Source organism: Parambassis ranga, chromosome 7 (assembly GCF_900634625.1).
Source record: "Parambassis ranga chromosome 7, fParRan2.1, whole genome shotgun sequence".
Taxonomy (NCBI): domain Eukaryota; kingdom Metazoa; phylum Chordata; class Actinopteri; family Ambassidae; genus Parambassis; species Parambassis ranga.
In genome coordinates this window covers 11566842-11591285 of record NC_041028.1, presented here as the reverse complement: position 1 = coordinate 11591285, position 24444 = coordinate 11566842, and the positions used below count along the sequence as shown (strand labels likewise).

The 24444-nt window shown below is 41.8% G+C and overlaps 1 protein-coding gene and 1 long non-coding RNA gene across 8 annotated transcripts in view; one reads left to right on the top strand and one right to left on the bottom strand.

Moving 5' to 3' along the window:
- Nucleotides 1-3650: 3650 nt before the first annotated feature.
- On the bottom strand, nucleotides 3651-6590 carry LOC114438047 (uncharacterized). Its single transcript, XR_003670959.1, has 2 exons — nucleotides 5463-6590; nucleotides 3651-5340 (listed from the first exon to the last, which is right to left on the bottom strand). It is a non-coding gene; the product is annotated as an uncharacterized LOC114438047 (long non-coding RNA).
- Nucleotides 5321-24444, top strand: part of prdm16 (PR domain containing 16) — a 144145-nt gene continuing 125021 nt past the window's right edge. For 3 of the 7 annotated variants that reach the window (XM_028409077.1, XM_028409081.1, XM_028409075.1), the window contains exon 1: nucleotides 5322-5579. In XM_028409077.1, coding sequence (XP_028264878.1) covers nucleotides 5543-5579 — 37 coding nt within the window. In that variant the 5' untranslated portion in view covers nucleotides 5322-5542. Of the gene's footprint in view, nucleotides 5580-24444 lie in introns of all 7 variants that reach the window. The other 4 variants (XM_028409080.1, XM_028409079.1, XM_028409078.1 and 1 more) reach the window with 2 other exon arrangements.

Sequence of the window (24444 nt, the reverse complement as noted above, 5' to 3'; positions counted from 1 at the left end):
TATTCTTTTTCTTCTTTCATCAGTATATCATCAAATTTTGTGGTATTGCTTTAGCCACATGATCTAAATACACTGATCTATTTTTTTCATCAGTTACAAACACGTTTGAGAAGCCGATGTTATAGATAGATAAATAAATATTAAAAAAGGCTTTTTACAGGCCTAGAGGCCTTTTCGGCCTACCGAAAGTGTGAACGCAATAATGATTCCTCCAAATAATTACTGCAATAATGTGTTCGGTAGGCCTACTGTATAGCCCAGCGTTGTTGCAGCAGGCTTCCTTCGTGTCACTAAACTTGCATAAACTGTGCGCTCTTTGGCTGAGGTGTAAAATATGACAGGCTATTTCCCCCCACCGCTCCAAACGAAAAGATTAACACTGTGATTCCCAGTGTCCCCTCAGACACTTTGATTGATTACATCATATTAAGGTCATTTCTACATCGGGGTAATTTTCACTCAAGCCTCCCGGCGATATTTTAATGTGCAGTTGTTTGGCGGGGTGTCGGCTCCTCGCTCCTCTGATCTGCGGGGAAATGGATGGCGACATTAACGAGCGATTAATTAAAAACAACAACATTAATGATGATTGGACGGCAGGATCACCCTTTTTTTGAGGGGGCAGCCTTAGTTTACACATAATTCCCAAACAGGTGGAATCAGATTTAGTTTATTCTTTGTTTACATTTTGTTCATTTTTCTCGTCGGTCGTGGTTTCATTTTGCTTAAATAATTTTTGCTGAATACCAGCCTATTTTTTTCCAAGCTTAGATGATGTGATGTTAAATAGAGGCAACATTAAATCTTAGTTAGTTTTTATTTTCATAATAAAATCTCGTCTGTTGTCTTATATATAATAGATTATATAGTACGTTTTAAAGACATTTGTTATTTGTGATTTTTATCTTGTCGAAGCAGGCAATCATTCAGTAGTGTTTCTGTAGAAGTCAGCTTAAATTAGCCTGTTTTTTAAACGTCTGACCAACACACTGAGAGTTTAGTAGTGTTATTAACGGCATTAATGACACATATTCAGTTCAACAATAATTTCGTATATCCAATGTACACACACGTTTCACATTCCTTGTAGCGTATTTTATTTCTTCTTCTTATATGAACTGAAGCTTCCCTCTGGTGCGGGCCTCCAGCTGAGCGTCTGTATCTACAGCCGCTGCCCTCTAACCTCTTCATATTCCTGCTATCGGTAGCTGCGGCGCTGCGCCCGTCTGTCTCTGACAGCATGTTAACAACACTGCAAAAGGCCCCAAAGAAACGTCTTGGATTAGCGGTCAGATTTCCCATTTCCCATAGACGCACAAGGTCCTGAACCCAATTAATGACTAATAATTACCAAGGCACTTCACTATGACCGCTTCTGGGGACTTCATTAGAGGGAAGGTGGGAGCGGCCCGCTGTGGAGTGTCACTTCAAACCGAGAACTAACATGGCAAAAAATGGGATCTTGTAATTGATTACCTGCTGGAATCTTTGCGAATTTGTGCTTATCGATCTGTAAAAAACAGGCTGTATCAAATTTGTGGCTATCATTCCTCTTATCAGAGGTGACAGCGGTGTATGTGGGTTACCGTCCCCTTTTCATGCAGGGACATCTTGCCAAGTGTGCGCGCGTACGAGCGCAGGTCCCCATGCCCTGCCGCAGCTAGTTACCGTGTTTACTCTCCCATTACATCAACTGTGGCAGAATTACAGTTAGCAAATTTACAATGCTCGAGGCGCTCACAAAAGGGCCTGCTGCGGTTTTTTGATGTCCCCCGCCTCGCCTCATCCGCAGGCCGGACCGCGAGGTGCTCCATTTCACATATCTAATGTGCGCTGATGTTATCTGCGCGTAACGTCTAATCCAAAGACTCGGAGCCTTTTCCACCGCGGATAAAGCTTGGGTTTCAGCGGCCTGTGTGGGTGTATGCGGGGGTGGGAAGAGAGAAGGTGGGGGGTACAGTCACCGCAGTCTGACCACACAGTCCACAGTGTTATAAACTTTTGTACACCCCCCCCCCAACCACCCCACCACCAATCCTTGCACTCGCGCGCCTCCCCCAACACATCCACGCGCACACCCATCATCAGTGCGCGCGCCGAGAGATTAAAGATTGTGATAGTCTTATTGCCAGATTATGTTTATTTATGTAAGATTTCCAAATTAATCTTTTCGAACCACTATCACTGCTTACTGAATAACGCATGTAAACACGCCACCCTCATGGCTGTTGCGGCAACTTTAGCCTGCTCTATTACTTTTGGTTGTAAGTGTTAAGCCTGCTTGTATGGCAGAAAGCACAATGTCGATGTAACGCGCAACAGAGCGACCGACACATTACTATAGAGCTGTCAGTCCAGACTGTGTGAAGACGTCAGACTTCATCAAGATGAGATTAAGGAAAGTGACGCAAATGTGTCCTTAACAATGTATAGCCCCGCCAAACAATTAGCCTCTGCATAAAACAGAGGCCTCTGACATGCATAAAGGTTCTGTTATGTTGGGGCCACGATATGGACATGCAAACAATGTGCACAGCTGCTTCATATAGACAAATGTAATCGCTTAAGGATTAGACTAAATAATAAACATAACCAACAATAACAAACGTTTTTAACTGGATATTACCAAGGGTTTGTTTGTGTTTGTTTGTTGTCACATTCCGCTGATTACGAATATCATCCGCTTCTCTTCAGTCTAATTAGGGGGGATAATAAAACTGAGTGGGACCCTTTGCGGATGATTGAACAGGAGTGCAGCAGCGCACCTCTCTTCCGGGCTCTGAGGCAGCGGCGCTGCCTTCCTGCGCTCCTTCCAGATGCAAGACAAAAAGGGAAAAATGCAGCCACATTTCTGGAAAGCAAATCCTCCAAAAACGCAAGCCTTCCCATGCACTTCCACAAACCCCTTTAAAGGTCGGCGTTTAAATGGTGCAGAAAAGTATTCCCCAACGGGCCAGTGTCGGAGAGCAACACTTTTCTTTGCAGGCTTAATCACAGTTAATTGCTCTTTTAAAAAGGTGTGCAGCATGTGAAATCATTTTCCGAGCCGATGTGCAGAAAATATTGTGTGGCCTGAACAGTTTCAGGTGGTTGCTGGAAATAAATATCTTAAAATGGAAACAAAAGTTCTGCTCAGTTTCATTCCTCCTCTGACTAAAACTGAAGGACAAAATATTGATGAGTACAATCGATTTAGACAATCGATTATTGATGGCTTGTCGTCACGCTCCCACGGAGCCTTTAGACACTAAAAGGGGTAAACAAAACCTTTTGTCCACTATTGTTATTCACATAATTTATTTGTTTATCGATCTATTTCCTGTTTTTCCTCCACTGACTACAATGTATTGGGGCTTGTGCCTTTGAAAAGTGATGTTTAAGGCATAATGATATAATGACACAAGATTAAGAAAAAAAATATTTACAACAAGCTGACCACCAAAGTATGAAAACGTATTCATATACATTTGCATCCAAGGCAATAAAATAAACCTGCTGGCCTCGCGATGGAAGACAGACTCCCTAATATACAGCTAATGTATGCTAATTACTGCTGATTATTATTGATTAATGATCTCGTCATTTATGCCACTTCAACACATGGGAAAACATCCCACGGCAATTTCTCTCCAATATAGACTGAAGACGTATTTGATGAACTCAAAGCCTTTATTCAAATCAATTGTTTCATGTGCATTATAATGAGCAACAAGCTGCGGGTCAACCACAAAGAGAGCAAACCAAAGAAATGTCAGGAACACCGCGGAACTACTTGTAATAGATGTAGCCTATAATGTAAAACAAAGAGCGTTAATAATAATAATAATAATAATAATAATAATAGTCGATGTGCATGTGCTTCAACGTGTCCCATAAAAATGCAGTGTGATTAGCGTCCGTGGAATTGATCCCTGCTGCTCTCCCAGCAGACTGCAGTTGCTCCATCACCACCGATCTTTAATAGGCTCCAGCATAGAGCCGCCTTTATTCAGCTAAACTAGACGGAAACCATTCCCATATGACATGTAGGCTAAAGGCCCAGGCACCACATGAATATAACGACCAGTCTGGTGGAGGCAGGCTGGACATTTAAGAATTATTTAAGAGCAATTATACGAATAATAATAAAAAGGGCCGCTGCTATTATTTTAAACTTATTTTAAAAATGTTTTTTTCATCTTTAAAAAAGATTTTGAGTCTAAATAGAAATAATAATAATAATAATAATAATAATATAATAAACTGGAAATGTAAAATGTAAAATATAAAAGTAGCTGCACAGAACTTAACTATAATGAATTATGACGGTATCAACGTACAAAATTATGAGCGACTTCTTTGCGTTTGAATGAATGCATTATTCGTTGATAGAAATCTCAAAGTTACCTTGTAGTTCTTCAGGCTACATCGAACTGCTGGATGTACAGATTAACGTAAAGGCGATCTCCTGCCTGCAGCAAACAAACAAACAGGTGCAAAGCGCAAAAGTCACAGTGGCAGAGAGAAAGCCTGCAGCGTGTCCACCTTCCTCCAGGTGATGAGGGCAGGGTTGCTAACAGAGAGCACAAGCTCTTCCCGAGAAATAACTGTTCCTGTAAATATTACAAAATGAGAACATAGAATGAATGAAAGAAAAGAAAAGAAAAGCCTGGACGTCTCTCCGGTAGAGGACTGTGCTGGTGGAGGCTCCATGCATGCGTCAAACAGCTGCTGGCCGCTGCTTGTCCTGAGGGCAACAAGGTTTACACACTCACACACACTCACACACACACACACAGAAACACACACACAACCAAATCATGGCTTGTAAAGTTGCAAAAACAATCGAGCCTTGGACCTATTTACACCTGCATGTGAATTAATGAAGTTAAAAATAACCTCGCAGCGCTTTTGGCACAACACACGAGCATCAGCTGCATCACCAGGCTGCACACTAACTTTCTATAAATTCAGAAATGAAGTTAGCCTATTATTCATCTAAATTATGACTTATTATTATTAAAAGAAAAATATACAAATAATGTACGTTTGCGAATGTGTGTAATGATATTAATAAAATATTAATACTGTTATTAATAATAATTCCTTTTATAATACGACCTTGACCTTAGCGCCATACCTCACTGTGTCCACCGCTGTGCTGGAGAAAACCAAGTAGTCGCTGTTAAAGGGGTAAAAATCCAAGAGGGTTCTGGCAGGAGCTGAATGGGCGGGTGGGGGTGTAGGGGTGAGAAGGGGGGACGAGGGTAAGGGGGATGGCAAGGGGGGAGGGAGGGAAGGTGAGATGGTGAAGAGAGAGCAGGAGGAGGAGGAAGAGGAGGAGGGGAAGAGATAAGTGATCTAAAGGGGAGACGATAGGACAAAAAAAGTGATGATGATGAATACATTGGAAAGTTTTTTGGCCCCGGCGAGGGTGTCAGATTGAATGGCCTGTGCGCATGTGCGAAGGTGTCCAAACTGACAATGCTGGTGAGATGAAGATAGTGTTGTTGCTGCTTCTGGGCTCACGGAGGACGACGAGAGGAATCTACAAGCCGACAAGATGAGATCCAAGGCGAGGGCGAGAAAACTGGCCAAAAGTAGGTCTTTATTTTCCCCTTCTTATCGCTTTCTGCCGCCGGCTCCAAACTCCCGGCTCTGTTGATGTCCAGTGTGTCCTTGTCATTTACCATATCCTTAAGAGAAGATGGTGCGACTCTTTCGTCCAGAGAGAACTTTTCTGCTAGAATGATGTCCCGCTACGGCGGCTCCCCCTTGTTCCCCTGCACGCGGTGGTGTTGGCTTCGCTGGGTCCAGCGTCAGAAAGTTTCATGTGTGATGAGAAACGCCGCTGGTGCTTTAGTTGATAACAGTCCTTAAAGGCACAAGTAAACACTGGCGTCCTACTCTCAGCTCGATATTGTACTTTTACGCTTTTGTTTGGTTGTCGGTGGGGTGTTCAGTGAAGGCAGAGATTCCTATCCAGAGGGTACCGAGAAAGTTGTCGAAATGGACAGTAACTTTTTTTTATAGCGCCGTTCCAAGTCTTGTGAAATAATATTCCCGGCTTTTGAAATAGTGGGCGCTGTGGCACTGCTCTGCTGCGAGCTGCTGCGCAGCACACGCTGCACTCCGCTTCTCGCGCCTGCAACGCGGACACGTCGAGATTTGAATTTAGAACGAAAGAGCAATATTTTAATTCGAGCTGTTTTCAGTCGACCCTGCTCAAATCGCACAAGATATCGCTCTCTGGCAAAAAAAAAAAATACTTTTGTCCCATGGCCACCGGACTGCTGCAGCCTGGTTCCTCCTCGAGGGAATGCCAATCAATAATGTGCCTTGAAAGCGCCCATACTACTACTACTACTTACTGGACTGCTCGCGTCACCCGGAAAATTCATGTATTCAGTTTTGTGAACATGAGCCCTTTGGACAATGTTTATTGTTTGACATTTGTTTAGTGTTGGCTGGTTGATTTATGAATTTCGTTTATTTATACCGCAATTTTTTTTTTATTGAATGTGCTTTGTTTTCTCCGGCCTGTTGTGTGGGCCAGTCTGCTTATTTATCCACAATTCAGCTGGAAGACAGAAAGCTGTACAACATAAGAATCTCTGAAGGCCTGCTGCTGTGTTCTGTTGTTGTTCCAGAATGCTTGTTTTATTCCGTCCACCGCGACTGTCGGTGTAGTTTTGTAAAAATGCGCAGTAGTCAGGAATTTATATTATTATATTTTTAAGATGAAAGTAATTATTTGTAAATACAGTATACCTGCTGCTTACTTACTTATTTGCATGTTAACAGGCCTTAAAAAACTCTAACTTTGCCAGACACACACTTGAAGCTATTTAGAGAAAACTACATTACAGACATCAATAACAAGTGTGTGTGTGTGTGTGTGTGTGTTTGTGTGCACTCAGTTTTAAAGAAACCTGAAACGTGTTTAATTTAATAATAAGTCTTAACAAAAATCAATTACACATTATAGGGTTATTATTACATTTCCAATAAGAGCATCAACGCTGACACAATCAAATAAAAAATAAAAAAATAAAAAGGGAGGAAAAAGCAGCACTGTTGTTTTTGTTGTTACCTTATTACTCTTGCACGTTCTTCAGGACTGGACTGGCACAGGGATCAAGTTCCCGCACAAGTTTAAGACAAAGAAGGAAAAGAAAATGAACGAGAAGCAGGACGCTAATTGGGCTTCTTTGTGAAAATACTTAAACATGTCGAGGATCCTGCTTCTTGCCAGTAATTGCACTTGGTCCTGATCTCTAAACAGCCTTGATAGTCTGTTGATCCGGGTGCTAATGAACACAAATACCTGGCTTTGTAGCACTCAGATCGGAGCACTGGGAGCCATGCAAAGGCCTCTGATTTGTTGTGTTGCTGCAGCAGAGCAGACGGACAGACAGACAGCAGCCATGGAAAAAAAGTCTTGTTCTTAACATTCAAAACATGTAGACCCACAACTTTTGAATACAACGCGAGGGAGTGTTTCACTCTCTCTTTTTTTCCTGACACTTGGGTAAAACAGCTCCCCTCTCTCGTAGCTGCAGGCCCACAGCAATTTTGCACCAGCTGCTTTATCATTTTATTTTTAACCCTCGTGTGTAATTTCTTCTCTCGGCAGATTGCAGGCACAGACTGCACATGAAAGGCCACGACACGGGAAACCTTTGCCTCCTGCACTTATGCAGAATATGAATATGCGTGCTTTAATGAAGACGCACGTTGATCACCCATAGCTCGTTGAGTAAAATATTGTCATCACAGGTTTATTTATTATAGAAATAGTTTCCTAATTTATCCTAAGTTTTCCAAATTTACATATACATTTGTGATTAGTGTCATTAATATATTAAAATGGATTTAAAGGTCATTTTTCTTTTGTTTTTAATTTTAATAAACGCCACGTTTTATTTCATGGAAGATTGGATATAAGATTTGGCCTCTTGTTATCTTAAAAACAAAACAAAAAAAATCGATACAGGCAATCTAGCAGAGAATAGAGAACCAAACCGACAATATAATTGCTTTTGGCACCTGAACGTTCATTCAAGTTATGTTTGCCATAGTCCCTGTCTGTGTGTCTGCGCGCTGCACAGGGCTGATTGTGTTTGAAAAGTTTAACACCTCGCGGCTGTTTTGTTGTGGTATTCTTCTGGGTCTGTGTGTAGCTTTAAATTGGTTTTGGATTAATTAAGACTTCCGGATGAGTGAGTGGATATATTTTCTCCGTATTTTTTTCAGTGCTTAGGTGAGAGACACACACGCTGCTCTCCCGGTCTCCTGTACGCCTACACCTGCACAATAATAGATACCTAAAGAAATATAATTAGAATATAAGAAAAAAATGAACGTTTTTTCCCCTCATACACATGCTTTGAATCCGCGCCCAACCTGACCGCAGTCGTATGTATTGATTTCCTGCACCTATTTTAGTCTGCTGCATTATGAAGTCAGTACATAGAGAGGTAGCACAGCTTTTTTTACGATCTGATTTTATTAGTTGTTTTTTTTTCTGTTTTGCTGATTTTGCACAAAATGCTCCCACCCCTCCGCTACTCAAACGCACATAATTTCTGACAGCCCCCCATCTTGCCCTTTACATATATTTATATATAAGCTACTAATTGCAAGATATCCTATTGATCTTTGTGTTAAATGCTCTTATTAGATGGACTCCCAGTCATGAACTTGGCCTGGCTCAACAGCTTCTGATGTTTTGACAGAAGTAATAAAACCCAACCCATAACACTTTAAAACCAACAATGGTAGCTATGTTAAACTTCTGGCTAAACGTTCAGGGTCCCGTGCAGGCTCCAATATATTACTGCCATACAGCTGTAATGTGTGTCAGATAGCACTCCTTCATGTTCACAGATTAGAGCCTGCACATAAAAATGATAGGATCATCAAATGAAACAGAAATATTATGTGCAGTAATATAATGTTTTTTGAAACTTTATGGAACCGGACAGTTCTTGTTGCTTTTATTTTGAAGATAGAGCCTTGGTGAAGACAACATACATTTTACTTTTTTATATAATTAAATTTTAAATACTATTCCTTTGCTAGTTATTGATTACTCATTTATTCATTTTTATTAATGGGATGTCTGTAGTTCTGGGCCTGTTTGGAATGAACGTGCCCGAACTTCTTATTTTATTGCTGCAGTTTTCATTGATACAACAGGATGTGAAACCTGACACTGTAGTGGTTCCTTAGAGTCCATTTGGATTCATGTGCGATGATGTGAATTATCCTTTCAGAACTCTGGTGTAACACTCAGTTTTGCAGTTGCAGTTTCTGTGACCAAATACTCTCAGACTAAGACTGCTGTGTAGTCTTTTTTTTCAAGACAGAACCCATATGAAACCAAATTTTTTTAGTTAAATTCAAAAACAGTTCATTTTAATTTTTCATGCTGCTGTGAATTTGGGTCTGGGTATTTGGAGTCAATTTTTGAAGGATTGAAAAATTGTGTAGCCTAACTAATTGCATCAGTCCACTCTTGGTTTGGCCACATTTGCTACATAAGTGCCTCATTATGGAAGTTTCTTGGATGTCAGTTCGTCTCCACATGTAGGATGTAGTTCAGCGTGTGGTTCTTTTGAGCACTTGGGCTCACGTTCTCTTTTCCATACTTATTTCCTTATATTTTTTTTCAATGTATACATCTAAAAAGTGCTTATTTCACAGAAGCTAAAGGAATTGTTCTACATAACACATCTAGGATTTTGCCCAATTCTACCTTTTTTCTTTCTTTCTTTCTTTCTTTACAGGAGGCATGACTTTGGTTAAGGTTAAGGCAACAGTTTTAGTCATGGTTATGGTTAGCTCACCATCAAGCCCCTGTCTGTTGCAGTAACATATGGTTAACATTTGATTCACATAATATGATACAAATAAAGATGCATTGCTTTTAGGAACCACATCTTCCAATTTGCTGTGAGAGCAGATTCTTGAACGGTGTTCTTTCCAGTGAAGTATTCGTATTACCCTGAAATGTGGAAGGCAGTGTAGTCTGAAGTCTCAGTCCTTCTTGCTGCTCTTAAATCTTTGAAACAGTTAGCCCATAAAGAAAACTTGTGTGATCTCTTCCACCTGTGCAGGGAATTAAGGAACTGGTTAAGCTATGATTTACAGGAGTGTAAAGCTTTAAATAGGAAAGATTAATTTATTAAAGGACAGTTCAGTTGGAATATTACAGTTATTCGTCTAAATAGTTTGTTTTATGACAGCTCTGCTGACAACTTTTAAATGTTTTCTTTCACTATCTTTGACTCCTCCTCCTCCCTGCAGAACATTGGGTGAGACAGTCCTTTATCTCCAGGGAAATGCTTTTATTGTTAGTCAGTCAGTTACTGCGGTAATTGCGCTGCTGCTGCTGCTGGTGCTGCTGTTTTGGCCAAGTGTCCATTGGAAAAGCCACAGCTAAGATGCAATTCTGGTTACGTACAAGTGTTGTTAAATGTAAAAACAATCTAAAAGGTGAATGTTTGAATGAGTGAATCCAGGTGTGAGAGTTCTTTGTCTGGCTGATACTCTATGTTCAAGACAGTTACAGTATTATATTCTGCCTACAGGAGGGAGACATAAAGGCAAAGCTTTGGTTTTGAGAGTAAGCAGAAACAACTCTACTTCATGAAGTCACAATGACTCGTCAAGCTTGATTGAGTCTCGCTGAAGGCTTGAAAACATTTGACTGGGCTTTCATAGTTCTCCTCTTTGCGGTGACACATGCACACATCGAAACCGTACACACACAGTAATGCAGATGGATCCTGCTTGGACACACACACACACACACACACCTCAGTGGTGACAGATTTTTTGTGCATTGGTATGATTTAACCCCAATCAATCACAAACTAGAAAGGTTGAGTGTAAATGTCATCCAAACAGCAGGAGTTGGCACTGTTGGCTTGCTAAATGTGTTTGAGTGTGCGAGGATGTGTGTGTGCGCACACCATTTTGCGCAGTTGTTGGAGGTCCTGTCTGTGTTTGCAGCTTTGACCTTGGCCAAGTCTGGCACAGCAATGGGTGGGCACCTGGACACACGCAGGCACTCTCACACTGACACACACGTTTCAGCCCCATGCTCGTTGCTCAGTCTCATGCTGGCTAAGTCAAATTTTGAGTTGACATTCAAATGCCATTGCATTAAGCTCTTGCACATGGCTCTAAATCCCATTCATTCCATTGATACGTTGACCTCACATTATCCAGTTGGCAAAAATGCCTCTTTCCCGTCTTGCACCATGACCTCATCCGCCATGTTTGTAAAAACACAGCAGTCTCCCAATCGTTTGGAAGTGGAGACTTTGACATGCCTGAGAGAGTTGGAGATATATCGCTGATGTTTTCTTTTTTAGCTGCCTCCTGTTTTTCGTCTCTTCTCATGCCGTTTGATTCCAGCCTGCAGATGGGGGCAGGGTCTTGTTAAAAATAGAAAAATGTAGAAGTGTGTGTTAGTGGAAAGCCATTACACTAAAAAGGTTTTTCTCTTGTCCTGCCTCCGCTAATCAAATTATGTCTCTAACACTCCTGGGTCATGTTTGGAAGATTCCACCAAGCTTTTCAGGAACTAAGAATACAGCACAACTGCTGGAGTCCGATAGGAAATACCTCATCTTTACTTCAGAGTATGCTGATTAACACTAAATGATTATCTCTCTGTGTGTCTGGTGTGATTGTGCACCACCCGCTGTTTAACAGTGTGTGTTGTTTGCAAAACAAGGGGGCAAATGTGTCGAGTCCCTAATTAGCATGTTCCAGCAGCCCTCATGATTCCCCCTTGCATTGTAATATCCCTGGGATTGCTTAACATTGTGACTAGTCTTATCTGGGACTAATCCTGATTTGTTTGGTATTAACCCACACAGTTTCTCCCTCTTTCTCTCTCACCTCTTTTTTCCCTTTCTTCACTTGTACTAACACCTCTTTTCTTGTCCTTATGTTGCTCTCTGTTTCATTGATTCATTCTCTGGTAACTGTGCAGGTGTATTTTAGTGCATGAATATGTGAAGGGAAAGATATAAATGACTGATAGCATCTAAAATTTGTTTGTCCGGTTTCACATATTGTAGCAGCAGCAGCCCATCTCAACATACTCACACACACTGTCTATTCCCAGTCCGGCACTGCTGATTATGGCTCATCCTGTCCAGATATGATAAGCAGACAAACTGCTCTGTCCCCTGGGCTGTTTTTGCCTGTCTTCCAAAACAGACAGTGGTGTGTGTAGGGGCAGCGTCGCTCTAAACTCCCACTGCTGCTTCCCCTTTCATCAGACCGACAAGTTCAAAGCCTTGGCTCCATCTCCGCTTCTATCTCTCCCACTCCTCCCTCCCTCCCTCCTCATCACTGTCTTTCTCGCTGTGTTTCGTCATTACCACAAAGATGGGCAAGCAGTGTCTCATTAAAGCGGATTAGAGACATCTCCGCGTCTCACAGGGGCTGAGCGGGACATTTCTCTTCTTTGGTTGGCCCCCCACCCTTTTCTCTCAGAGATCAGGTTCTTTGATTTGGCCAGATAAAGACCTCTTTCATGTTGGTTTGGGACGGTTAGCGATTACACTGTCAGACCCATCGTTTTGGTGAGTTTGACAAATTTGCCGTGCTGGGTGGGGTGAGTGTGGGGATTGTACTGCAGAGGGTGGTGTACAAGGAGATTCACAGTAATTGAGCTGTCATTATCCAGTGACCCTGCCAGGCGCTAGTGCATAGTGCTCACCAGTTCTCTATTTGTTTAATACTTGGCTAACTTTCTTTGTGAGTATGATGGATAGAACAAGGAGAACCGGGTGGAAGGAGGGTAGCGGCCCCCAGATGAATGCCTCTGCTTATTTGACCACCTCTCTGGAGCGCTGCTGTCCATAAAAATTGGCTCCACTACATCACCGTTGCAAGTTTCTTTTCTCACCCAGCTCCTCCCTGGTGCAACACAATTAGGCCCATATCACCAGCTGCCATTTATTTTCATACAAAATGAAAACTGGTGGCATGTTGATTACAGAATTCCCCAGAGACAAAAGGCCACTATTGGTGTGGTTTAATTTCATTAAGTAGAGTGTTGTGCACAGGATAAATATACTAGGAATTCCCTCTTACCTCAGCCAGTTTGTATGCTAAACAACTCCTTTGGTGTTAGAGATGTGGAATTGGAACAAATCTCCTGGTTCCCTGTTTCCTCTTTGGCCCTCCCATCTGTGCCAAATGTAAAACAAAGCTTATTTTTAAAATATATATTTTAATGATGTATTTTATTTTATACAACTCCTCTGATTGCTGATGCTTAGTATGGGTAGTGTTTGAGATGTGAGCTAAACAGATGATGTCGGGTGTGAGTGAGGGGGAAAAAGTCTTTTCCTGGCAGTATAGTGTGACTGTATTAGCACAGAGATTTTGATGAATGAAATAAGAGCCCTCCTTGTTAACCTGGAGTCAGATTGGTTGTAAAGTGATGAGTAGAGTGGAATGTGTGTATAGCCATTCATGAGAGAGTGTGTACTTGTTTGTGTGTGTGTAGGTGTTGGAAGGGTCCTGGCTAAAACATTTCAAGATGGCCCATTAGCCGGCACAGGCCCGTCCCCTCCTGACACTAGGATTCCTCTGTGTTGACCCCCTCTCCTCCACCTCTCAGCTTTTCTGTCCCATAGGGCCCCAGCCTCATCCTGCCAAGTGTACGGTTCCAAAGTAACGATGAAGCTGCCTTCGTGTGAAAATATTGAATTGCAAAAACATCCCTGGGTGAGAGGGTGTGTGAATGGAGCTTTCAGCACCGAGCCCGACCCAGGCCCTGCGCTACTGACTGATGGACAACAAATGGCATTTTGTCCGTAGAGAGAGAGAGAGAGAGAGAGAGAGAGAGAGGGGACAGAGAGAGAGAGGAAAGGGAAAAGAAAGGAAGAGAGGAGACACGGAGAAAGGGGGTGGGGGGTGGGGGGTCTTGAGATTTTTCAGGCTTCTTCGTTTGGGGCCCTTCATGCAGGCTTGCAATGCCTTATCACATGACCTGTCTGACCTCTGGCCCCCACTCGGCTAAGGCTGTCAGCCAGCTTTCCAACAGTAAGCACAAAGCTTCATAGCCTCAAAGGCCACCATTCACCCCCCTGAGCAGCCATACTCCAGAGGTAATAGGTAAAAGTAATGTCAATGACCTTCACTTTCCATTGCTCTGCAGGAGGGCAAAACTCTTAAGATTCCCTGATAATGTTAAAGGTAGAGGGTGGCTGTTTTGGCTCCTGATCCACTGCTTCTGTTCAGCTCCCATGCGATGAAGAGAAGCAAGCTGAACTGCTTCTTTTGAACAAAAGTCTTGTTTTGCTTTAGGAGACAGGTTTTCATGTTTTATGTCCCAAACCTGACATGAAAAAGAACAGCAATTTTAAAAAACATTATCAGCTGCTATGTACAGAGAATATTGTTGTGTAACTCATCACTATGTCGTGTGTGTGTGTGTGTGTGTGTTGGACAAGAGTGAATTTCTGATGTCTCTGAGGACTGACTGGGTCATAGTATGACCGTAACCTCCTGTCTCGCTTTGCAACCCACACACTGCATCTCTCTCTGTCTCTCTCCTGACCAAGTCCTAAGATTCTTTCTTCTCTTCTCCTTTTCCCCTCCTTCTTTGGAACACTGGAGTTTCTCTCTCTCTCCGGTCTCCTTTGAAAAGATGCGGCGTCTTTGTCCAGCCTGATAAAGGATGCCATAGTTCCCCTTTTCCCCTTCTTTGTGGCCCGGGGCTGGCGGCTCCTGTAGAAGTGCAAATGGTATCCTCTCGGAGGGGCTATCCCCGTGGGCCTCGAGGTCCCTCTCTCTCCTCCAGGCTTGGCTAATTACCACCCTGGCCCCCCGCCCCCTCCTCAGCTCCCTGGTCCCTGGAACCATGGACGGCACATTCCCACAACCAGCACCTGGCCCTCTTTTCTCCTGGTCTGCTTTGATGGCTGACACCCCAGCCTACCCCTCCCTCCTTCCTCATCCTCTTCTTCTCTGCCCCACTACCTCATCTTTCTTTCTCTCCCTCCCTTTAACTTCTCCCTCTCTCACTGACTCTCATTAATAGAGGTTTTAAATTGCTTTCTGACCCTGACAAACTGCTCTTGTTGAAAACGGAGATGTCAAAGAGGAAGGGCAGCGGATGTGAACAAAAAAATTGGAGAGATGAGAAGCAGCAGTGGAAAGTTGTTGTTTTCAATCAGTCCATAACATGTTTTGTCAAACTGTGTTTTTGTTGCCTTAGGACACTTCAACACATCACACACCTAAGTTATATCGATAATAAATTCAGCTTTGCAGTATCAACATCATCAAAATCAAACATAACTTTGTGGTACTATGCTCAACAGAAGGGTTTAAAAGGATAATGCATTCAGAGGTCTATGGCAGCTGATTAAGTTTTCACTGCAACAGTAATGCACACACACACACACATTTGCTCTCTCACACACACAAACACCAATATCTAATTTAGTTGCATATTTGCGTTCCCCTAGCCGTAGGCCTAATCAATATCCTGCCCCAGTGGAGTTGACCAATTCATAGCTGGCCTTTGTGCAGTCTGGTGATCCCAGTGAGAGCATTTGGACAGCTTTCTGAGGAAAACAAATAGCTCTATTACAAGCTTGCGTCTCTGTGATGCCCAGTGTCCCAAAGGCAAAGTGCTCGGCCAGTATTAATTGTATGTTCCCCACACTGGAGAAGGCTGGGTTTTCAACACAGCCCAGGCTCACCTGGCTACACCCAGAAAGGGACGTTTTTTTTTTAAAGTAGTAAGTAGCTCACAAGCTGCTGTTGTGGTTTTTTTAATGAGAAAAAAAATGGGGCTGATTATTCATTTGGCTAATATCAGCAACTAAAAAAACTACCCATATTTTAAAAAATCTAAGATTAAATTTAAGTAGAACATGTAGATCTATAGAACTTCCTGTTGGTTTGGATATTTGTGCTGATGTGTCTTTGATTTGGCATTTGATATTTAATGTGTAGAATATTTAATCATTGTATAACAATGATTAGTTAGATGTTCATATTTTAAGAATTTTGTTGGACTGATATACTCGATATATCACATATTTGAGAGATGGAATCCTTTAAAAAATAGACTGTGCCAGAAGGACAGAAGAAGACATTTGTGGTCCTGTTTTTATTTTTACTCTTTCCAGTAAAAGAAAGTGCACACACTCACACACACACACACACACAAACCTCTGTTCACTAAACTAGTGGTTGCATGTTTTGTACCGGCTCACTCAACTCACAGGCAGAAGCAATGGGTGGCACTTGGACTTGCACACACCCAGACCAGTTACACTAGTGTGTTTGGCCACGGTTATTAATACAGGGTTTATCTTTATTCTAATAATAACAATAAACAATATTTATCCTCTTATGATTTTGTGTTAGATAGACAATACCCTGGTTTGAGCTTAAGAAATGTTTCAACTGACTTTTGATTTTTATAAACTGGGACTTTGTGTGAATGTTCGATTATCACGTACCAAACCAGCAAGTCTTTACATTTGTTACATCTCATTTCAAACACCACCCGCCTTCCTGTCTGATTGCCAAGTATCTCTGTGTCCCTACCATTTCCCAGACACAGCTGCCCTTCCCTTTACAAATCACACATCATCACCAATGGGACTTGGGTGATGTCATGAACTGGGCTGCTTCTTCTCTGCTGTGCTCATTTGGATGTTACATCAATGTTGGATCACACATGCACAAGAAGGAAGTTACACACTTGGATACATTTACACAGTCAGATATCAGTTTGTGCTCTTTGGTGCATTCCAGATTTTTTTCAAAGTGAATGTGCTTGAACATTAAACATGTCTCAAGTCAGTGCAGTAGCACTGTCATATGTTTATGGATATCTAGTTAAAGAAAATCTCTTTAAAGTCTGAGATGATACAAATAGAAATTCTACAGCTTTGTTTTAGGAGAAGCTTCTCATGTCTCATGTCTCCCTCACTCTCCACCTCTCTCCTCATCAAGTCTAGCCACATCCTCCTTCATGAGTACAGAAAAGGAAAGAGGAAGATCCGGTTTCTGAATTGTGTTTTATGAGTGGTTGAAATGGGCACTTCTGTGGTTTTTGTCTGTCCACGCTGACCATTCAATTCAAAGTTCCTAAAGTTCCAGACATTTCAGTTAAACTGTTTTAATTGGAAAGATGTTATTCCAAAGAAATGTTTGTACTCTAGGACCTGCACATTGGTTGTATTTGAGGGTGGAGGCAATGAGTTTGTTATATTTATCTGATTTAAGGACGGTATTGGCTTTGCAAATTTGTTTGTCTTCATTTTCCTGAATGCAGTAAATGCTCAGCTGCATCGCTGCAAGTACACACAAGCACTGACAGAGGCATATTGTTTTTCAACGGCGCTGAAGAGCAGTAAGTGTTTAAGAATGGTGAAGCAATGAAAAAGCAAACAAGAGGCAGGTGGGCGAGGCTGCTGCTGGTCTGTCACCGGCTTGGCGCTTTTTAAATCTCTTTTTATAAATGTAATATTTTCATGTTTAAAGGATAATATTTATTAAAAAAATCTAGATCATAATGATGAAATTTTATGAATATGTCAGCAAATCAACATCTGGAGAAACAAAAGTGTCTGGTCTGGGATGTGGCTCTTGTCTCTTTTAATTAGAACTAGATGTAAGGTTTACTGTCCGTTCTTTTGACACCTCCCAATTTATCTGCCGGACACGGGCTCAGGGCAGGACCTACAGAAAAGAAGGGCAGTTTTTTGTTTTTAGAGAACTGCAGGGAACTTTGATGCCAAGTTCCTCCGCGGCAAAAGGCAAGGCCCCGACCCAGCACATCTGAGAGTACTTTGGTGAAATAACAGCAAATGTTTGTCTTGTATTGTATGGCACGCTGCTGGAGGAGCACTAAAGCCCCTTCTTCCAGCGCCTAAAGCACCTCTTAATAAAATAGTCAAGAATAACTCCTCCACCTTAATCTTCCCCTCAGATTACTGCACTCAGGGCGGGAAATTAGCAGCAGGCCCAGGCGATTCCCTCTCTGTTTAACACTGTTACATCTTTATTTGCAAGTGCCTGCTCTCTCTTCTCTCCCCTCTCTCTGTCTGTCACCTTATACCTCCTTTAGCTGCCTAATGTTTTGTTTTCCTGTCTTAGTCTTTACATCCCTCCTCTCTGTGTGGTAAACTGAACTCTCTGTGGCAGGGAGAATGGCATTTTATTGGGTCAGCATTAGAAGCAACATTTGGCTAATGGGTAGTTGCATTTTCCATAGCCTGGTCTTCATCAGTGGAGAAAAGGAGCTTAAACAACTAAATATGGCTGCTGACAATTGATACGAGCCCTTTTAAGTAGACCTGGGGGGAGATACGTGTGACTGGATACATGCACACATATGTGTACATTTACTATTGCATGTTAATTAGTCTACTAACAGACACACACCAGCTCACGATCCTTTGGGGAGCATGTGTGTCTGTTCTTTGTGTCCAGGAGTGTAACCCACACCTTGAGTACAGTAGCGGCAGGAGCTTTGAGCGCAGTTCATCCTGCTGTCTGATCCCCGTAACCAGAACTCCCCTTTACTGCTTCCTGTCCACTTTGCCCACCTTTGCTCGCCTGCCATCTGCGTCTGCCAAGAGACACCCACACACACCCACACACACACACACACTGTTAGGACAGTGGTCGTCATGCTCTAACCTGTGTCTTTTACTTACAACTGCTGCTTTGAAACCAGTATCACAGGGAGGAAATGTGATAAATGGACTCCATCTATGTACTTGATATTTCTCTCTGTTCTTTTGTTTTGACATAAGGTAACAAATGTAGTTTTGATTTTATAGTATATACAGGCTGTATTTTATTGTGTGATATTCTTCATTCTTTTTGATTGGTGGTTTTCATATACCGGTACATGTGAGCGCAGATTTTCAAAAGCTTGCCAGTTTGGCAATATTAACCAAGACAAATGGACACATTTACTTTGTCATTTAGTGTATTTACAAAGAATACAACAACATTGAATTCCTGTATTTTGACCCAGTGTATAGGCCTATATATATTAATGATTTTACCCATTATTCTATGGCAATACTTTAAAGTCAAACATCTAATCATCCATTGTTGTGAAATATTTGGGTCATTTTCATTTTTTTTTATGGTAAAATGCATCAGAAGGTGCTGTTTGTGCAAATAGCAATAGTCAAAAGCCTGGGAAAGTCCCTTAGAGATATAAGATCACTGTGCAGAGAGTTCTAATCAAGACAGCAGTCAACATGTAACACAAAACAATTTCACACACTTTAAGTGAAGAACAGCAACATGTTTTCTAATAAAAGACCTTCTAATACTCTTTGAGTATTCAAAGAAGGGAGTGTTTCTTAGGGTAATTGTGTTTTGCATCAAAGCCTTGTAGTATTCCAGGTGGGTGTCTAAATTACGTGCCTGTGAAGATAGCATTTCCGAGCAGGGGGCAATGTGGTTTTCAGTATCAGCTCTGGTTGACACTTTGATCACTTCCTCTGCTCTTCATACCTTCAATGTGTTCAAGATCACATCACACACAGACACACACCATAGGTCTAAGTGTCAGGTATAGCGGGGAGACGGTTAAGAATGCGTTGCAGCAAGCCAGCATGGTGTCTGTGACAGTGGCTGTGCGTTTATCACATAGAGTCGCAGGGTGTTTGGGGAAAATTTAAAAAATGTTATTTCATACATTTCGAACATATTCAGTAAATTATCATCTCTTGATAAAATAACCATAAATAAAATTATTAATATTATATTGAGTGCTGCTCTGCAACTCTATTTTTTATCTATTTTTATCAAAATAAATTTTAGATGGTTTATTTCATCATTCAGAATTTGTCACATTGCTGCCACAAAATGCAGAAGCTTCATGGGAACACCTGATGGAGGTGGATAAATAGAATTGTTTTCACAGGTTGCTTACAAGGTGATGAGGGTGTAGGCAGGGTGGGAGCACAAAAAAAGGCAACTTATTTATTTTCAGTGCCGCAGGTGCCCACTCACAGCTTATTGGTTTTTTGGATGACTCTTTTACTTTAAAGAGGGCAATTTATGTCTCTCTCTCTCTCTCTCGTCTCTCTCCAGAGGCGAGGGGCTGAAGTGGCTCGCTTATTTTAGCAGGGTCTCGTGGTCATGACTTGTGGCGACATATTAATTGAGCAGTTCCTCTAAAGAAAAGAAAGGCCAGTGTCACGATTGGTCCAAGAGTGTTTGTAGAGCTTTGAAAATTGGTTTTGTTTGGCCAGAAAGCACTTTGGTGTTTATTTACACATCCAAATGTTTCAAATGGCAGCTGGCTCTGTCTTCTTTCTGTATGTGTGTCTGTGTGTACATGTCTGGTTGCACATAGACTGTTTGCTCCCTTATGTACGTGCCATCTGTATAGTGCTTGTTTGCAAGGCTGAGATAACGAATAAGAGATAGAGAGAGACAGCTTCCCTAGCCTATACAGGCCTCTTGAGTTTCCACATAGGTCGTCATCCTTGCTGTCCTCCTCATTCATTATTGAACACATTCATTCACACCAGCCACCAGAACTCATTACAACTCAAGAAGACAAAGTCTGATCATGGTCCTGTGCCACAGGCTACTAAAAACTTTATTTGTCAAAGAACTTTGGTGATTCATTGGGTGCGAGCTTCTCATTAAGACAAAGGTGAGCAGTGCAGAGTGATAAGCTACAGGTTTGTAAGATGTTGTGCTAGAACTGTTGTGAAATTGCTTTGTCCGTCGGATACAGCACAGACAGTAAATGTGTATAGCCTGCTTCCTGAAACTTAGAGAAAAGAGCTCAGCTGTTTAGCAAAGCCAGTGAATGACGGAAAGTAACCAAGACAACAACTGTTTTAGCCGTGAAGACAAATATTGGAACAACATCATGAGACCATAACAGATTATCCAGGTGGAAGTTTGTAAAAGTGACACATTTGGTCTGTGATTGTTCTAGATGACATACCTTGTTTAATAAAATACTACTTACTATGCCTCCACCTTTGTTTTCCATTAGCTACGTTTGTAGTTTTTAGTAGAATTTCAGGTGATGATAGGAATGATGGCAACACTAAACTAGAATTCAAGAATAATATACAGGGTTAAAAACTGAGAAACACACGCACACACACACACACACATTGCTTCATGTGCACACTTGCTAAATTTCAGTAGACAGCTAAATGATTCAGATGTATTAGCTGTCTTTTAATGAAGTGAGACTGATCTCTCTATCTCAGTCTTTCTGCTCAACTGAAGTATCAATAATAAGATTTATCTGTCTTCCCCTGCAGCCTTGATTCAATTATCTCCATCTCTCTCCCGCTTTCTCTTCCTCTGCACCCACCCCCTCCACCATTTGCCCCATTCGCCATGGATCCGTTTCCAATTGAAGGCAGGTCATGCTTTGTGTTTCTTTTTGTCATGACAGGGTTCCTTAACAAAGTGAAGGCTCCCTTCCACTGTGGCTTAATAAGATCTAGAAAGGAGAGAGGTAGGGAGGAAGGGATGAAGAGCGGAGAGGTGGGGGTAACCAGGTAAACGTGGGGTCACAAATAGTTTACCTCCAGATCCTCATTGTCTGCATTTCCCCTCTTTAGGAAAATTAGATTTGTGTGGTCCCCCCACCACCCCCCTCCTCCTGCATGTAATGTGTGTGTCGTGTCCAATCTGAAACCTTTGAAGTTTGAAGGCTCCATTGCCCCTCCACTGCCCACCTCTGCCAAAACCCCCCTGGTCCAATACCCCAACCTTATCTTGCCCCTCTCCTTGTACTTCCAGACATACCTCATTACCTGAGGCTGTATTGAGTGGCCGCTAATCAAATTGACTCTACTGGTTTTCTGCCATCAGAGGAAGTGCTGGCCATTGAGGGGTCATTGGTTCAATGCATAGCTTCAGAAAAAAAATGTCATGAAGTGGGGAAAAAACTCTGGTAGCCTTCAACATGTACCACTAGATATATATCCAGCTAACGGTTTTTGCATTGAAATTACAGAAAACTGCAGTCCCCTCCCCCTTAACTGTCTTTAAGCTGATAAAAATGCCACAGGGTATCACAAGACAAGTTAATTCCTACACAAACCAAACCAAAGTGTTATATCAGTTGAAAGCAACCATTAATGCTGTAAAGCTTAACTGTCACACAGTTCATTATGTAATTTGTCATGTTCTCTGAATAAATTGGCTTGGGCTAGGTTAAATAAAACAGCTCATGTGTCACTTTGCAGAAATAACAAAACTAGTAAACTTTCTGAAAAAATTTTCTTTTTTAGCCAATTCCAAGACCTCAAAATTTTAAAAAGAAGAAAAAACTACAAAGAAAACAAATGGAAAGTGAGTGAAGGCAAATTCAGAGAGACAGAGGTGAGTCTGTTTATAGTTGGCCAGTCTGGAGTGTGAACATCTTGAGCTGAGCCTCTGGCTAACTTCACAGAGGCTGTGAATGAAGTCTTTCTTATGGCCTGCGCTATGCAAATGGCTTCATGCATACACACGTACAGTAAGTGTGCACATGCACCATGTGCCTCCCCCTGCAGAAAACCACACACACACACACACAGGAGGCATGGGGCAGTGCAGCTGTTGAAGCAGCCAAAGGCACTAGTTGGTATAGTTTAGCAACTCTGCGTTAGCTAAGTGTGCAGGTTAGATGGGGTTGTATCCTTGTTTAAATTTGCTCTCAGCTTTCTACAGAAATATTCAACAGATAGTGAGCATCTGTCCTGCTTTTTGAGTTGGAGTAAGGCCTGAGCTTTTTATTAGACATTGATCTTATAGGACTCCACAGGTCCACTGTAATATCATGTGTTGCCACAGTGATGTCACTGCTTGATACTTCCATACCAACATAATCCTAACCATATCAGAGATGCATCATTGTACTAAAAGGAGTCTAAGTCTGTCAGCTGTCATCAGCCTGATCTACAGTGGTTGTGTTACATATGCAACTATTGGCATATTTACGATCTGTGTTGTGATGGTTGTGAATTCATGAATTGTTCTTTTCCACAGCTGAGTCATAAAAGCTGGCCAGTGGTGGAGAGTTAAAAACAGTGACATTCACAGGCCCGGCTGTAATAATTTTTACAGTTTATTGTAAAAATCACCAGCTTTGTCTGTTTTTATTCTTTCATTTTCAGAGACGAAAGAAAAAAATCATTTAAATAAGAATTTTGTCATGTTTTAATAAATGTATTGCTCACTGTGGTGGCATTAATGCTGGCCTGCAATCACAAAGGAGTAAGACACTAAATTGTGGTTAAAGTCCTCATGGGTGTGTGTGTGTGTGTGTTTGTTTATATAGGAGAGTGCAGTAAGAAGCATCAGCATATTTTTGTGTGCCTGCACTGGCAAAGGGCAGCAAAAAGATGAGCTATCTTTGGTACACGTCCTCTGGATTTGGCTTTGTGTTGACCTTTTACCCAAATTAAACTTCCACAGTTCTCTGCCTCTCTTCTCCTCCCTCCACCTCTCTCCATTGCCCACTGCCAGGCACTTTTGTTTTCACATGGCCAACTTCTCAGGGAACACGCTCATATTTGTGGCTTTTGGGGTTGGCAGCAGAGTGTGCTGCGCCTGTAAAGTTTTTTCACTCCAACTTAGCCCAGCACCCAAATTGAACTGTTTAGTCATTTCCTGTCATCCCCACTCAACCACCTCCCTGTCTCAGAGCTGCCAATAATGTCAAATTTCATTGTTGAGTCCACTCGGGCAAAACAATATGGCCTATGGTGCGTCTTTTATGTAAAAAACAGAATTACTGAAAACCTTCTGAATACAGATTAGAAATTAACAGACGGCTGATTAAACTTGCAGCAACTTTTGGCTATTGAGTGATACATTTGTTTCTACAAAGCAGAAACAAACATTTAGGTCTTATTGAGTACCTAAACCGTTAGCATGAGCACATGGTTAGAGGAATCCTCCAAGAATAGGCCACGCTCATCCAAAGTGTATCACTGAATGCATGAGAGAAAGAGAGAGAGAGAAATTGCAGAAAGAAAGGGAGAGAGCAAGATGGTTATCTGAAGTGAGGTCAGAAATGAAACATGTCATAGCAAATTAGAGCCATGTTGTTTGAATTACTCCGGCTTGCTTCTTAAAGAACAGACTGCACGTAGAAAAAAAAAAGTGGACACTGTGTATTAAGACAAGCAGGAGCAACAGGCAGAGGGAGAAATAGGAAAAAGAAAGACACGAGACAATTTACAGTGGGAGCAAAAGAGATAAAGACAGGATGATATGAAAAGAAAGAATAACAAGTTAGCTAGAGAGAAAGCTGGGGGAAGGGGGGGGAGCTTGACAGAAAAAAAATTATGTTTTCTCTGGAACAAATAATATGACTTGGGCTGAGTCATGGGCCTACCAAGGAATGATGATGGTGATGATGATGATGATGAGGAGAAGAAACCTTGGAATCATTCCTGCTACGAGCTA